General features: G+C 45.3%; 1 protein-coding gene across 6 annotated transcripts in view; it reads right to left on the minus strand.

Moving 5' to 3' along the window:
- Positions 1 to 13,421, minus strand: part of LOC138447719 (zinc finger protein 271-like) — a 308,054-nt gene that overhangs the window by 72,114 nt on the left and 222,519 nt on the right. Inside the window, exon 1 of one of the 6 annotated variants that reach the window (XM_069604043.1) lies at positions 8,199 to 8,338. The exons of the other annotated variants lie outside the window; for them this stretch is intronic. Coding sequence (XP_069460144.1) covers positions 8,199 to 8,244 — 46 coding nt within the window. The 5' untranslated portion in view covers positions 8,245 to 8,338. Of the gene's footprint in view, positions 1 to 8,198; positions 8,339 to 13,421 lie in introns of those variants that run through there. 6 annotated transcript variants of the gene reach the window in all.

Consider the following 13,421-nt stretch of genomic DNA (forward strand, 5'->3'; position numbering starts at 1 on the left):
CCACTGGCAGCTTGATTGACTGGGACGCTGACAAGTCCAGAAGGTCCGGGAACCATATCTGCCTCGGCCACGCAGGTGCGACGAGGATCATCCTGCACCGTGACCTCTTGAGCTGGTTGATGAGCCGGATCAGCAGTGGCAGTGGAGGGAACGCGTATAGGAACAGGCCTTCCCAGGGGAACGAGAAAGCATCGCCCATGCTCCTCGGCTGGGGAAACCTGCTGGCGAACCTCCGGCACTTGGAGTTCGTCGCCGTCGCGAACAGGTCGATCTGAGGTGTGCCCCACCGTCGGAAGAGGCGATCCACTAGATCCTGCCGTAGTTCCCACTCGTGGCACGAGCGCAGCTCCCTGCTGAGTGAGTCGGCGATGGTGTTTTTTATCCCTGCCAGATGAAACGGCACCAGAAACATCCTTTGGGTGACGGCCCAATGCCACAGGTCCTGCGCCTCCTTGGACAGTGCTGGGGACCTGGTTCCGCCCTGTTTCCTGATGTAAAACATGGTGGTGGTGTTGTCAGTGAAGATCCTCACCACCTTGCCCTTGAGGGACGGAAGGAAGGACCTGAGGGCCCAGAACACTGCACGGAGCTCCAGGACGTTGATATGGAGGGACTTCTCCGTCGGGAGCCAAAGGCCTCTCGCGTGTAGATTTTCGGTGTGCGCTCCCCATCGTGGACGGGGAGGAGGGCTGAACGGGGCGCGACGGCTGAAAAGGAGGTGGAGGGTGAATCCTTCTTTTCTTAGGAGGGGGGCTGCCCGAAGGGCCTGGTTCCGGGTCCCCCGACGGGAGTGGTTCCTCCACTGGTAACGGCAGTCTCGTCCTTATCTCTGTGCCTAAGGACTGTATAGCCAACAAAATGGCCGCCGAGTTGTCTTGCGGCACTGGCAGAGGGGAATCCGACGGGCGGTCAGGGGCCCCGTCGGTACCCTCGACGATGTCGTCGTCTCCTGCGTCGGGATCCCTCCCGACGAGTTGGTCTTCTTCCACGCCTACGCCGTGGCTTAAGACCTCGATCAGTTCTTCCTCAGAGGTTGAGGCCGAATCCACGGCGACCTCCTGTCCCCCCTTTTTCTTCTCCGTCGGAGGTTTCACGGGGGTCCTGTCGATGGGCATAAAAGAGGACCCCCTCCGCGGTGGCAGGGAGACTCTGAACCCCGAAGTCGCCTCCACAGGCTGAGCCAGGGCCGCCGCGACTGTCTCGATAGAGGCCTTGGCCGGATGGATTAAGGCTTACTACTACGAAAGACAGATCAGAAACGAAACTGATACTGGTTTTTTCTTTACCGAGGATTCCCAGCCTGACGACGGGGAATATTCATGAGCATGTGAATCCATGCCAGACCCCATGCTGGACAAGATAGGGTACGCCGCCTGCCTCGAGGTGGCCGTAGTCGCCTGAACCAACAAACTGTCGGGAGTGGTGTGAGTAGATCTTTAGCTGAGGTCGCTAACGGAAGGGTGGTATTTCTTGGTCGAAGACTTAACGGCCGGAAGAGATTCCAGGGACCGCCAAGCAGCTGCCACCCTTTTCTGCAAGGTAAGATGAAATGGCAAAACAGGGTTAGAGGACATCTTGATCCAAGATGTCCATCAGATCATCCTGCACAAAGTCTTTAGGAGGACTAGACCAGCCCAGATACTCAGAGACTCGCGCCATGAGTCTCCTATTAGAAGACTCTGCATGAGCCCCAGGTTCAGGTCTACCAAACTCCACTTCTGGGGAAGTGTCTAGCCTACTGCCATCATGGAGGGTCTGCCTCAACTCCTCCAACTGACTGTCTCCAGAAAAAGGTGGATCATCATCAAGGTCCCCAGGTCCCTCAACCTCAGACCTTTCCTCTTCATGAATATCATTCAGGAGGGAGTTGAAACCCAGGTCTGGGGACAGAGGAGGGCCTGGAGGCCAAAACCGGCCTCACAGACTTCGACGTAGCCTTCCTACGAGGATCCACAATATCCGGGTACTCCCATGACAAATTTCGAGAAAGAATCCCGAAAGGCACCGATAGCGCCAAAGGCTTTGACATCAATAGCGTCGACAACCTCGACATCGTGATCGCCGAAGGCTTTGGCGTCGACACAGGTGCCGACGGCGCTGTGGGCTGATATGACAGCAAGGCGTTGATGTCCGAATGCACAGCACAGTCGACGCTGGCCCCAATCCCTCAATAGGTTGCTATGGTCTCACTGGGGACGAGGACCGAGACCTAGAGACACGTCTCTTGCGATCTTTCGATTCCTTGTCCGTACGGGACCTCGACGGCTCCCGAAGTGTGTCGCGTCTCAAAACCGAGCCCGAAGGCATGCGAGCTACGGAACGAGACCGATCATGGGTGGCTTCGTCAGAAGGCGCGACCGGACCTGTGATTGAAAAATTGCCATCATGGATTTCTTAAACGCCGCCCATTCCTCCGGAGTCGAGGACTTCATAGGGCACGTAACCTTCCTCGAGGGACCATCCTTCAAGGAGGACGGGGAAGGCGACCAGTGACGGTGCTTCCTCGAGTGCCGGGATGAGGAAGACAAGTGGCAGGAACCACTCCGGGACCAAGATCCCCGGGAATCCTTCCGACGCGGAGAGTCGCCCCTCGTGTCGTCAGTGGAAACCCCCTTGGACTTGGAAGTCAGGGACTTAACAGGCTTAGAGCCTCTACCTACCTGGAGCTTCCCCCTTCCGCAAGGCCTTGGCAGTCAGCGACTGGCATTTCGAGCAGTCGTCAGTGTTGTGCGATTCGCCCAGGCACCACAAACAAATGTAGTGGGGGTCGGTGAGTGACATCTTCTAATTGGAGTCCCGGCAGGTCTTAAAGCCAGACCGCGGAGTCGGAGGGGTCGAAGAGAAAGACATCTTTAATGAAGAAAACACACGAGGCGCGCATAGTCCATGAAGTTCGTTCACGGAAAAAGAATTGAACTGAGGCTACGGGCGCCGTGCGTCCCATTTATAACATCCTGTGACGTCGCGCTCGACGGAGGCCTTTGAGGGCCATGGACCTGACGCCATTGACGCAGGACGCTCTCTGCCGAAAAAGTTTCGGCAGTGCAAAGCTGTGGACATTACATATCAAAGATGTGGAATGTGTTGGAGGACACAATCCATTCGAAATCATATATGCAAAGAAGACAAAGCAACCTGCTGATGAAAAAGTGTATATGCACAGAAACGCAAGGTAGACGAGACATACAGAAGCTTGCTGCAGACGAAAACATAACATGACTAGAGCTGCCATGATGATCAGATTTGTATTAAAACCAAGCTACCTCAGCGACAGACCAAGGCTGCAGAGTCTGGATGTGTTGAAAAACAGCTTTATGTGAAGAATAAAGAGGAGTCTATTGGCCTGGGATCAAGGATGCTACTTCTAGGAATAATAGAAAAGCACAAGGTGAGTCAAAAGAATAAGCCATGTACGCAAGACCCATTGCTCTTAGATAAAGCAAAGAGGAAAACATCTGCAAGAGCCAAGTATTGGACAAATCGAGATGCAAAAAGTCTATGCAAGGTGGAGTGAGCAAGTCTCTAGAGGCCGAGAAGGCTAATGACACCCAGTATAATTTAATCAAATAGCAGTAAAAGGCCTGAAATTGACAAATTAGCAGTCTCCTCAAACGTGACTCAGAAGTCAAAAACAAGGTCTATTCATTAAGCTCTTGGCAAAGATAATGGTGTAACTACACTCCCTTAAAAGTCCCAGGATAAAGAACAGACTGCAAGGTTAACTACAAAGGAGAAGTCTTGGGTTAGTGCTGGACCGATGAGGGATGGAATAATTGGGAAAGTGGGGAGTAGTCCGGCGTTGCTCTCGGCACCTGGGGTCCATTTTGCTTACATGCTAACAAGCCGAAGTCCAAGGTAAGGAAAGCATGCCAACCAATCAGAGGGTCTATGTAGCAACATGCTGATGTACAGTGAGGTATAAAACCTTTGTATGATTACAATTGGGTGCAAGTGGTGTTGTTCGCCAGATTGCCCTACTTTATTTCATGTTGATAATAAGGTAGTGCTTTGCCATATTCTTTGAGTCTGTCAGGCTATTTGGGTCCAACATCTTTACTGGTAATTCCATCTAGCACATGTGACACTTCAAGGTGCTAAAGCACAGGCCCATGAAAGGATTCCTGATAAAGGAGTAGATCAGGAATCCAAAGAAGATGTTTTAAGTCCTAGCAGCTAAATCTACTAGGCATTTTTGAAAACTTTGGGAAGATACTTGGTGGGGAAGTACACCAGGCGATCTGAAGATCCCAGGGAGGATTCCTGGCAAGGAAGTTTAGCAGGCAATCCACCAGAGTAGTAAAAAGGTTTAACAGTGATACAAAATACCTGGCAGGGAAGTACACCAGGGAGTCTGGAAAGTATATGAAAGAGGTTTTGACATGTAAATGCACCAGGCTTTTAAAGTTGTATCAGGGCTCTAATATTTTGGAAGAATACCTGGACTGAGAGTATATCACAAAGTTTAGAAAGCCCATAAAAGGATCTCTGGTAGGGGAGTACTCTAACCAATCCTTCAAGTTTACTGAACAAGAACCTTGTGAATCCAATATAAAGAAATTGTTGCTCAAGAGAAACACTTTTGCTACAAACACATTGTTGGGTATTATATAATGTATTGGTTGGACAAGAACTTTCCGAATCCAGTGTAAAATCCTCAAGGAATTATTGGATAAAGAGACACTCTTGGCACTTAATCCAGGGGCAGAGACCCATCCTCTGGATTCAAGGGTTTCTCCTTGGAAAGCACCTTTGAAAGTATCCGTATGTTTTGATTATGAACAATTTACACTGAATATAAGTCAGAGATATTTCCTTGTGCCCTTAATTGTTTCTAGTGTGAGGGTCAGTTTAGAATGTTTTGGAAACAAGGACGGTTTCTAAGTTGCCAACTACTTGAAACAGAAGGATTCTTGGCTGTAGTTTCCTTTCTTTGGGATAGGGTTAGAGAGGTGCTATTCCGAACCCATTTTGGGTTAATTAAAATATTGGACTCTGAGAATATTACAACCTCATGTCCACCTCTCATTTCTGACCCCTAACATATGGCGTCAGAAGTGGGATCGGATTCCGTAGACACAAACTGGGAATCCCACATGAGTAAACACTAGCCCCACATTTGTTACATCTGGAGATGAGTGGAACAGTAATACCTCTCCCACTAATGGATCATATCCCCAAGGAACTGAGATAGGATCCATTTACTTCACATCGGTAACTGGAAAAAAAACAAGGCCTATTCACTTTACTGCCAATAAATTCAGATCTTTGGGAAAAGACCATGAGGCCTTTACTCTCTTGCATTCTAAGGTAGGGGTTGTCTTACAGTTATTATCCAACCAAGCTATTTTACCAGCTAGGAAAACCATGGTGGGCAATATCTACCATCTATTTCGTCCCCAAAATTGTCTGCTACCTGGGAAAGACAAAATAATAGTTTCTCTGCATTTACGATTAGATTTCACGATCAGCTTGTCCCTCCCTGTACGTTTTACCCTGTAAAGCGGCAAAGTTAAAAATGCTACCCCTTCTTACTTGTGGATGAAGAATTGAGGATTATTTTATATCTCTCCTCAAAGCCTATAAAATCAATAGGGGCAAGATTGTGGAAAATATGGTGTATGAGGCCTTATGGGAACCACCCACCAAAGAGGATAACAGGGAATGTTTGAGATATGATACCCCAGAATTGTTTGTTTCTAGTGTGAGGGTCAGTTTGGAATGTTTTGGATGCAAGGACATTTTCTAAGTTAACAACTACTTGACAGACTGATTCTTAGTTTTAGTTTCCTATGCCGGGAACCTTTCTTTAGGATAGGGTTAGAGAGGCATTATTCCAACCCATGCTGCGTTCATTAAAATGTCTGACAGAATATTACAACCTTGTGTCCGCCTCTCATTTCTGACCCCTCACAGAAGCAACAGATCTGTCAGTTATCGATACATATTGCAGGGATCGAAATAAGGATGTGATTAGCAGCAGCAAAGAAGCAGCTTCTGGGTAAATGAGATTGCCCAGTAAGCAGGAGCTACCGCTGGGAACCAGTAGCTATTATATAGCATGGTGTAAATGTAACTCCTACATGAGATGAAAACCATAAAACATTTTGTCAATTATACCAGGGCCGCTAGGCGCTATACAAATGTAAATAAATAAAATAAATATGTGATCCATTATGCTTTAAATGTCTGGACATATCCGAATGCTCATTTATATACATTCCCAAATGCACAGGGTTGCTGTCATGTTGATATATTTGTATGGCATCAGTCCGCCTGTGGAGCCAAATGTAGCTCCTGGTAGCTGGTTTCAAGCCAACCAAGATTTTCTGGGCTTTACCCAGGAGCTAAATAGCTCCAAGCAATTTCAAACCCTGCATATGAAGAATTTATGATCTGTTGGGCGAAAGAAAAAAAAGACATACACCATTTAAATTAATTATTGGATTTAAACTTAAAGAGACTTCTCCTTTTCATTCTCGATGGTCTCACCAGAAATGGTGGTTAAAAAAAGGAATCATACGTACTGCCCTGGGGCGCCTCTACCTTTTAGCCAAACAATGTATTGAACTGATGGCTTTTTTCATTTCTCAATTAATTCATCTCTTTTCCCCACAATATAATTTCCATCAAATTAAAGTACATTTGGATTACCTCATTGTTTAAAAAACACTGAAAAGCTGTCCCTAGATCGCCTTTAATATTCTACCTATACACAGATTGCACCTTTTCCCTTCTTGTTTACATTTTTAGATAAAATCGCCAACAACCAACTGCAATCTGATCTGGGAAAAAAAACAAATTGTTGGTAGATTCCCGATCAAGGTTCAGATCAAAACGCAGCACTGAATTGGTTTTGTTGGCTATAAAGGAAAGCCTCTTGCACACTTGGGTAACGGTCTCGGGCGGAAGGCTCCTACTGCTGGATTTATGTGAACCCTTTGAAACCCTGGATCACCCCACCCTCTTGATTGGTTGCAGTGGCTCTGCTGTCACACAAGGTGGTAAAATGGATTTAAAAAAAATGTTAAACAAGAGTCGATAGTGTGTGCCTGGGATCCCACCAGTACAGGGTTACCCAGTTGGAGTTTGGGGTTGCCCAAGGGACATGTCTATCTCTGAAAACTACACTGTTTACACACATCTGGTCTTCATTCTCCACAGACAGAATGATTATCCTAGAAAAGATCTACTATATTTTGAAAAATGGATGACAGAGCTTGTTTAAACCCTGTCAAGACTGAAACCCTTCTCTTCTTAATTAGAATAACTTTACAAACAGCGACGGCCTCCTTCAGGTTTTTGAATATCCAAGGCAACACCACTGAGCATCTGGAAGTAACATATGACTCCAAGCTAACCTCGGCAAAACATGCAAAACAGATAGTATGCAAAACAGTTCATCACATGCTGGTCTGACAAAGTTAAATCTTTTCTATCACAGGAGCATCGTGGATTCGTAGCCAAGCCATTATAGGCTCAAGAATAGAATATTGGAACATCAAATCTGTAATCAATTGCCTACAGATTCTGATCAACTCCCCTGCAAGAATTCTCACCAACACCCATAGACCTCACCATATGGCTCCCATTTCACGAAATCTGTATTGCTTACCAGTGCGATCCAGAGTCGAGCTTAAAGCCTCAACTTTGCCCACAAACCTATCTACTGGAATGTGCCAGCCGTAGCGCTCCAGATAAGAGTGAAGTGGGAGTATTTTACTCCCTATTTTTTAAAGTTGGGAGTGAAATGATTTGAGTAAGTCAAATACCCAATGGGAGTATTTTATAAGCAAGGACATTTTTCTACCTGGAAAATAGAAATGTTTTTGTAATAATTATTCCTTTGCGCCACTTACACATACAAATTACAAAAAGATACAAGTTTACATCTTCCAATCAGGGAGAAATATTAGTTTCTTCCTGTGGTACTACGTGCACTTCTGCTCCAAACATAACCATGGAGCTATGTGGATGAAAGCAGGAGCACAAGATCCTATGTGCCGGTGTCCTATTTTTTGTTTGGAGTATGTTTACTCTACATTTTGATTTGTTGGGAGTATGGAGCTATTTCTAGGGAGTAAAAGCAGCCAATGCACCCCTTACCTGTAGGGCTGGTGCCAGGATACTTTAAACATTGTTTAAAATATACACCCAAAAGATCCCCAAAATATATCAAAGCAAATTCCAAATTGACGTACCCAGGGTTTTGCCATGGAAGCCTCCTTTACTGTTCGAGCGATACATTGTGAAAGAGATGAAGACCTGGCTGTTCTGACAACAGCCCTGATTCTCCAGAGTCGGTTAGACCTCTTGTCCTCCGACTAAAACCGAATGGCCATCTATTGTTGGACGTGTGCTTGGATTCCCCCGTCCGATCGTTAGCGCCATGTAAGAAATCTAATCAAATCAACCCAATAAGAAGCTTGTAGTATGTTGCAAAAAATATGTAAAGCAGTTTAATACAATGCATTTAAAAGCAGTGTTGTGGTTTAAAATGAGCAATAACTTACAGATAGAATATTGACCTTCTGTGAAAAACTCCACAGTGCACAAATGAAACATACTGCCATACACAGTTCCTTGTCAAATTGTTTTAAAGTGTAACAGAATACCATTTTAGAAGAAGAGAATCAGAAAAGGCTAGTTGCAGCTTTAAGTGTTACAATGGCAACGATGTTTCAACTCTATGAAGGCTCAAAAGGATGGCCACCATGAAATTGGTGAAGGACCTACTGCTAGTCCCTTCTCACTTTTCATGGAGGCCATGAGGCAGGTGAGGGCCGGCAACAGCATGTGAAAGGTAAGTATGACATGAGGGGAGAGAAAATGGCTGTGTCTGTCGAAGCTACAATTGGCTTGGATTCTGAACCCATTGATTGACTAGGACGCTGGATGAAGACGCAGCCTAGGTGGAAACAGATTAAATTAGGCGTAGAAACAATTGCACATTGTCATGGTTTGAAAGCTGCTCAGCTATAACCTATTCCAAATAATCAGAGTAGGTGGAAATTATAGAGCATGGGCAAGCATACGCCTGCTTTACTTGGTATCCACATTTGGGATTGTACTTTTTTTTTTTTAGAGAAGTCTACAATGTCAAAATCACAGCCTGATCAAGTTAGAGGGTTATTGAACTCCCCATTCTTTAAAAAAAAATGCCCTCATAAAACAAGCTGGAATAAGCCTATTGGGACATTCATTTTAAGAACCCAAACACTATATAATGGGACGTAGAACTCGCGTGTTATGAAACAAGTTGCTACAATTTGGAATGGTTAATTTGTGGTTAGATGTCTTCTAAAAGAAAATTCCTAGGTTAAAGAGAATATGCCGACTGGGTGGATTAGCATTTGAAACCCTGGGTGAGGATTTCATTTTATGCACAGCTAGTTTGCGGGGGAGATATTGTTTTAGGCGCTTTGAATTTGGCTGCTGGAATTCATACTGTAACTTATCCTTTGATGTTTCGCCTTGCTTGCTGAAGCAATGATGTGACTGCAATGCAAATAAGACCCTTTGGACAACGGTTGAAACCGATAACAATTTATATGTAGCTGAAATGTCTGTACGTTTGAATGGTGGTTAAGCAGTTAAGTTAGCTAGGCGACAAATGCACTTATTTTAAAAAACAAACAAAAAAAAACACAATCTAAAAGAGAGGTTACCTTTATTAAATTATTAATGAATGAATCTTTGGTAACGCGCTCAGTACCGCAGACCGACCTCTAAGCACGGGACCGGGGTTCGAACTTTTGTTGAGCTGTTGTGTTGTCTTGTTTCCAAGACAAACGCACTGGCCCCGAGCTATCCTGCCGGCCCATGTTATAATACGTGGCAGGCTGGAATACCTGTGCAAAAGCCTGTAAATAATGTTATTATTACAGGTTAGTTGTAACATCACTACTGACCTGTAGTAGGAAAATGAGTTCACTACTGATTGCAGTAATCAGTTATTGTGACATCACAATGCCTGCTGCTTGAGATAGTTCAGAACAGAATTCCAGCTGTCACTGCAGCGCTCAACTAAAAGGTGTGTCTAGCTTTTAAAATTCCTTTCTTCTAAAATTGCTTTTTGGGACACTGCACAGCCATCAATTGATAATGAACTGCTTATGGTAGTGTTAGGGCGCGGTTTGCATTACCATATTATCATTCAATTTAAACCAAGAAAAGATTAAAAATACATTTATTGAAACTGCGAACAAAAAGAACCAGCAACACATTACAAGCTGCCTACTAGTTTTTTTTTCATCCAGATTCTACATTGATTATGGAATGATCTATTAATAGGTCATGTGTTATAGGAAATAAAATAGATACTGCAACTAGAGTTCCGCGACCATAAAAGGAACTCTTCCTTCGGCCTCCTTCCTCGATTTGTACATGGAACCCCACGTGACTTACACTGTCCTTGCGTAGGTTAGCAGGTACTTTATCCCATATAAATCCTTTTTCCGTTAGCTTTTAAGGAAAAGTTGCATTTCTCTGGCAGTTACTGGACTCGTAACATATAGTTTACCCACTTGGGAGTAGGCACTTGTGCTGCATTTTATATGTTGGCCTGTCCATTGTTCTCAAAGACCTAGGATCATAACCTATTCATTGTACTTATATGATCTATAGGTTAGCCATTATAACACAAAGATATATGCAAGTATCCTTGATGTTGCACATAGAAGATGCCGAATAGTAGCCCAATATCGAACTTAGAAGATATATAGTAACATTAGAAGGGAAGCCTATCTATTGGGTTTAGAGAATCCCATGAGCTCAAGATATGATGTAAGCCTGTCTGTCACGCCTAGAAGATATACTAAGATAGCTGGTCTAGTGAGCTTAGAATACCTTGACGGAAGCCTGTTAATAGTGCCTAGAAGAGCCTACGAGGGTTACCTTTTCTTTTCACACAGATGATCGGATCAAAGAGCGATATCAAATATAAGCTGCAACTGAGCTTAGGGTACGTATAACACACCACTTCGGTGGACACCTGCCAGATGCACGGCTATCCATCTGCACATATTAGAATGCAGCTACACTATGACAAATTTGGTCTAGCTGGACACATTTTATTTATTTACATTTTTAAAGCGCTCACACATCCCGGGGTCATCGAGGCGCTGTTACAGGAATATGTCTCTTAGTTGCGTATTTATAATGCGCTAAATACCTGGAGGTTTCTAAGCGCGGACCCGGGGTTCGAACCTGTGTTGCTTTGTGTCGTCTTGTTTCCAAGGCGAGCACCTTGCCGCTGAGCTATCCTCCTGGGACATAACGTGTCTCTAGCACTTGCACCCGCTTGTGACCTCCATCAGCACCCAGGCACGTGCCTGACCTCTTGGGTTTCTCATTGAAGCCTAGCCAGCCCACCTAAGTTCTAATCTTGGCCAAATGTACACATGCATTCTAAACCTCTATGAGAATGTCCCATACTCTGGACTGTGGTACCCAAAGGTGTTCCTATCATGAGCGTGTTGAGACTACAGTAATGGTAAAATACGCTATATAAATGACTATAAGACAAGAAAAAGACAAAATTAACCAAATTACTGGTCCATTGAACGATCGCACATATTCTCTACAAACCATCAACAAGTGCAACAACTCTGATCAGAGAGGGGATGGTTATTACAATGCACCGCAAGTGTGCTGACGATCTCTGGTGGGCTAGGTAAAGATTGTACCCTGGCTATCATTGCTGGCTCGTTTCTAAAACCGACTAGCCTGAAGGGTCCAAATGCACCACTTAGTTCCATGCTTTTTTTTCCCCCCCAAGGGTTGGGCTCCTCGCTGGACTCACCAAAATCTTCAACTCGCACACAAACCCATACCTATCTGAGCCCACAAACGAAATGAATCAGTGTCACAATGCCTACATACGAAATAATTACCTCCCCGTAGCGTAAAAGAAATAAAAACCACTCATGGAAAGTGGTAGACATCGACAAGTAATCTAAGCATAAGGTCTGAAAAGAAAGCTACCGAGGGGAGAAGCAGACGCTCCCCGACGCTCCTCCTGGTTGAAGGCCACACTGAATTTACCTACATACACATAAAGAAACTATAGACACTGAAGCTTAAGGATAGATCTTCACAGCAGTGAAGCAACTGCTGTGAGTGTCAAGAGAGACTATGATAGCTGTGACCTAACTGTTACAGGTTATGCTAGATTTATATGCAGTGATTAAATACATTACATCAATCACTGTGTTGAGTCTTATGTGAGGCCATTAGATAACTGGTGAAGAGGACCACGGAAGGAACCCAACAATCCCGAGATGCAGGACGCAAAGCGTCTCCCAGCCTTTCTAAAATACCCAGGTAGACCTGCAATACCACGGCCACAATGGACAATGGGAACCACTATTTCATACGTATCTGGAGGTCGTGGGTGGGCATGGATTATACAGCAGGAAGGAAGAAGGCCATGTTGTTCAATGCAATGGGAGTCGAAGGACCGAGAATATTTGCTGGCTTGAAGCCAGGGTGCGATGTGTTCAAAGAGGCCGAGTGCAGAATCGTTAAAAGGTTCTCAAATGGAGAGAACAACGTCCACACCGATTGAAGTTTTACACTACGAAACAGGAGAGCGGGGAGGCAGTCGAGGACTACGTCCCCAGAATGAGAGAGTTGGCTGCGCTGTGCGGGTTTGGCGACAATACCGAAAACATGATCTGTGACATGTTAGTTGTACATACCAACTGCAGGAAAGCGCAGGATATATTCATTCTTGAAAAGGAGCTGTACTTGGATAACGCCATCCAGATCGTTGGAGCGGAGGAAGAGACTTTGTGCAGGTGCAAAGAAATGGTGGTAACAGCGCCGGCCGCTGATGTGCATGCAGTGCTATAGAAAGGGCAACGTGGCCAAGCCCAGAATGGAGTTCCATGATGAGAAGGGAGGTAAGCGCGAACCTTTGAAGTGCCACAGATGTGCCAGCACGCAACACCTGGCGAATGACAGTCTTTCCCGCCAGGAGAAACGAATGCTGGAACTGCAGAAGATATGGCCACATTGCAATAGACTGCAAATGGAGGGAAAAGAAAGTCACCTACATAGACGGCGAGGCGGATCAGAGTTGAGACGATGAGGGCGAAGAAGATAGACGAACAGTCCTCATGGTCAACAGTTGGAGGGTGAGGAGAGAGAAGCCACATTGCATATTAAAAGTGGATGGCAACAAGACAAGTGATGGCCAACTCTGGCTCCGATTTAACCATTGTGCCCATCCAAACATACAAGAACACAGTGGGGCAGTGTGAAGTAGAGGTGAAAAAGACCAAACACAGGCCCACAGTGTTTGGTGGCGCTTGGGTGAAACTGTTGGGGAACATCAATGTGGGCATCGAGTTCAAGGGCAGACAGACCATGAACAGAATCTACTTTTCTGAAGAAGGTCTGGCAGTCCTGGGGTGGGACAG

Source organism: Ambystoma mexicanum, chromosome 1p (assembly GCF_040938575.1).
Source record: "Ambystoma mexicanum isolate Mex_15411 chromosome 1p, UKY_AmexF1_1, whole genome shotgun sequence".
In the NCBI taxonomy this organism is placed as follows: Eukaryota; Metazoa; Chordata; class Amphibia; order Caudata; family Ambystomatidae; genus Ambystoma; species Ambystoma mexicanum.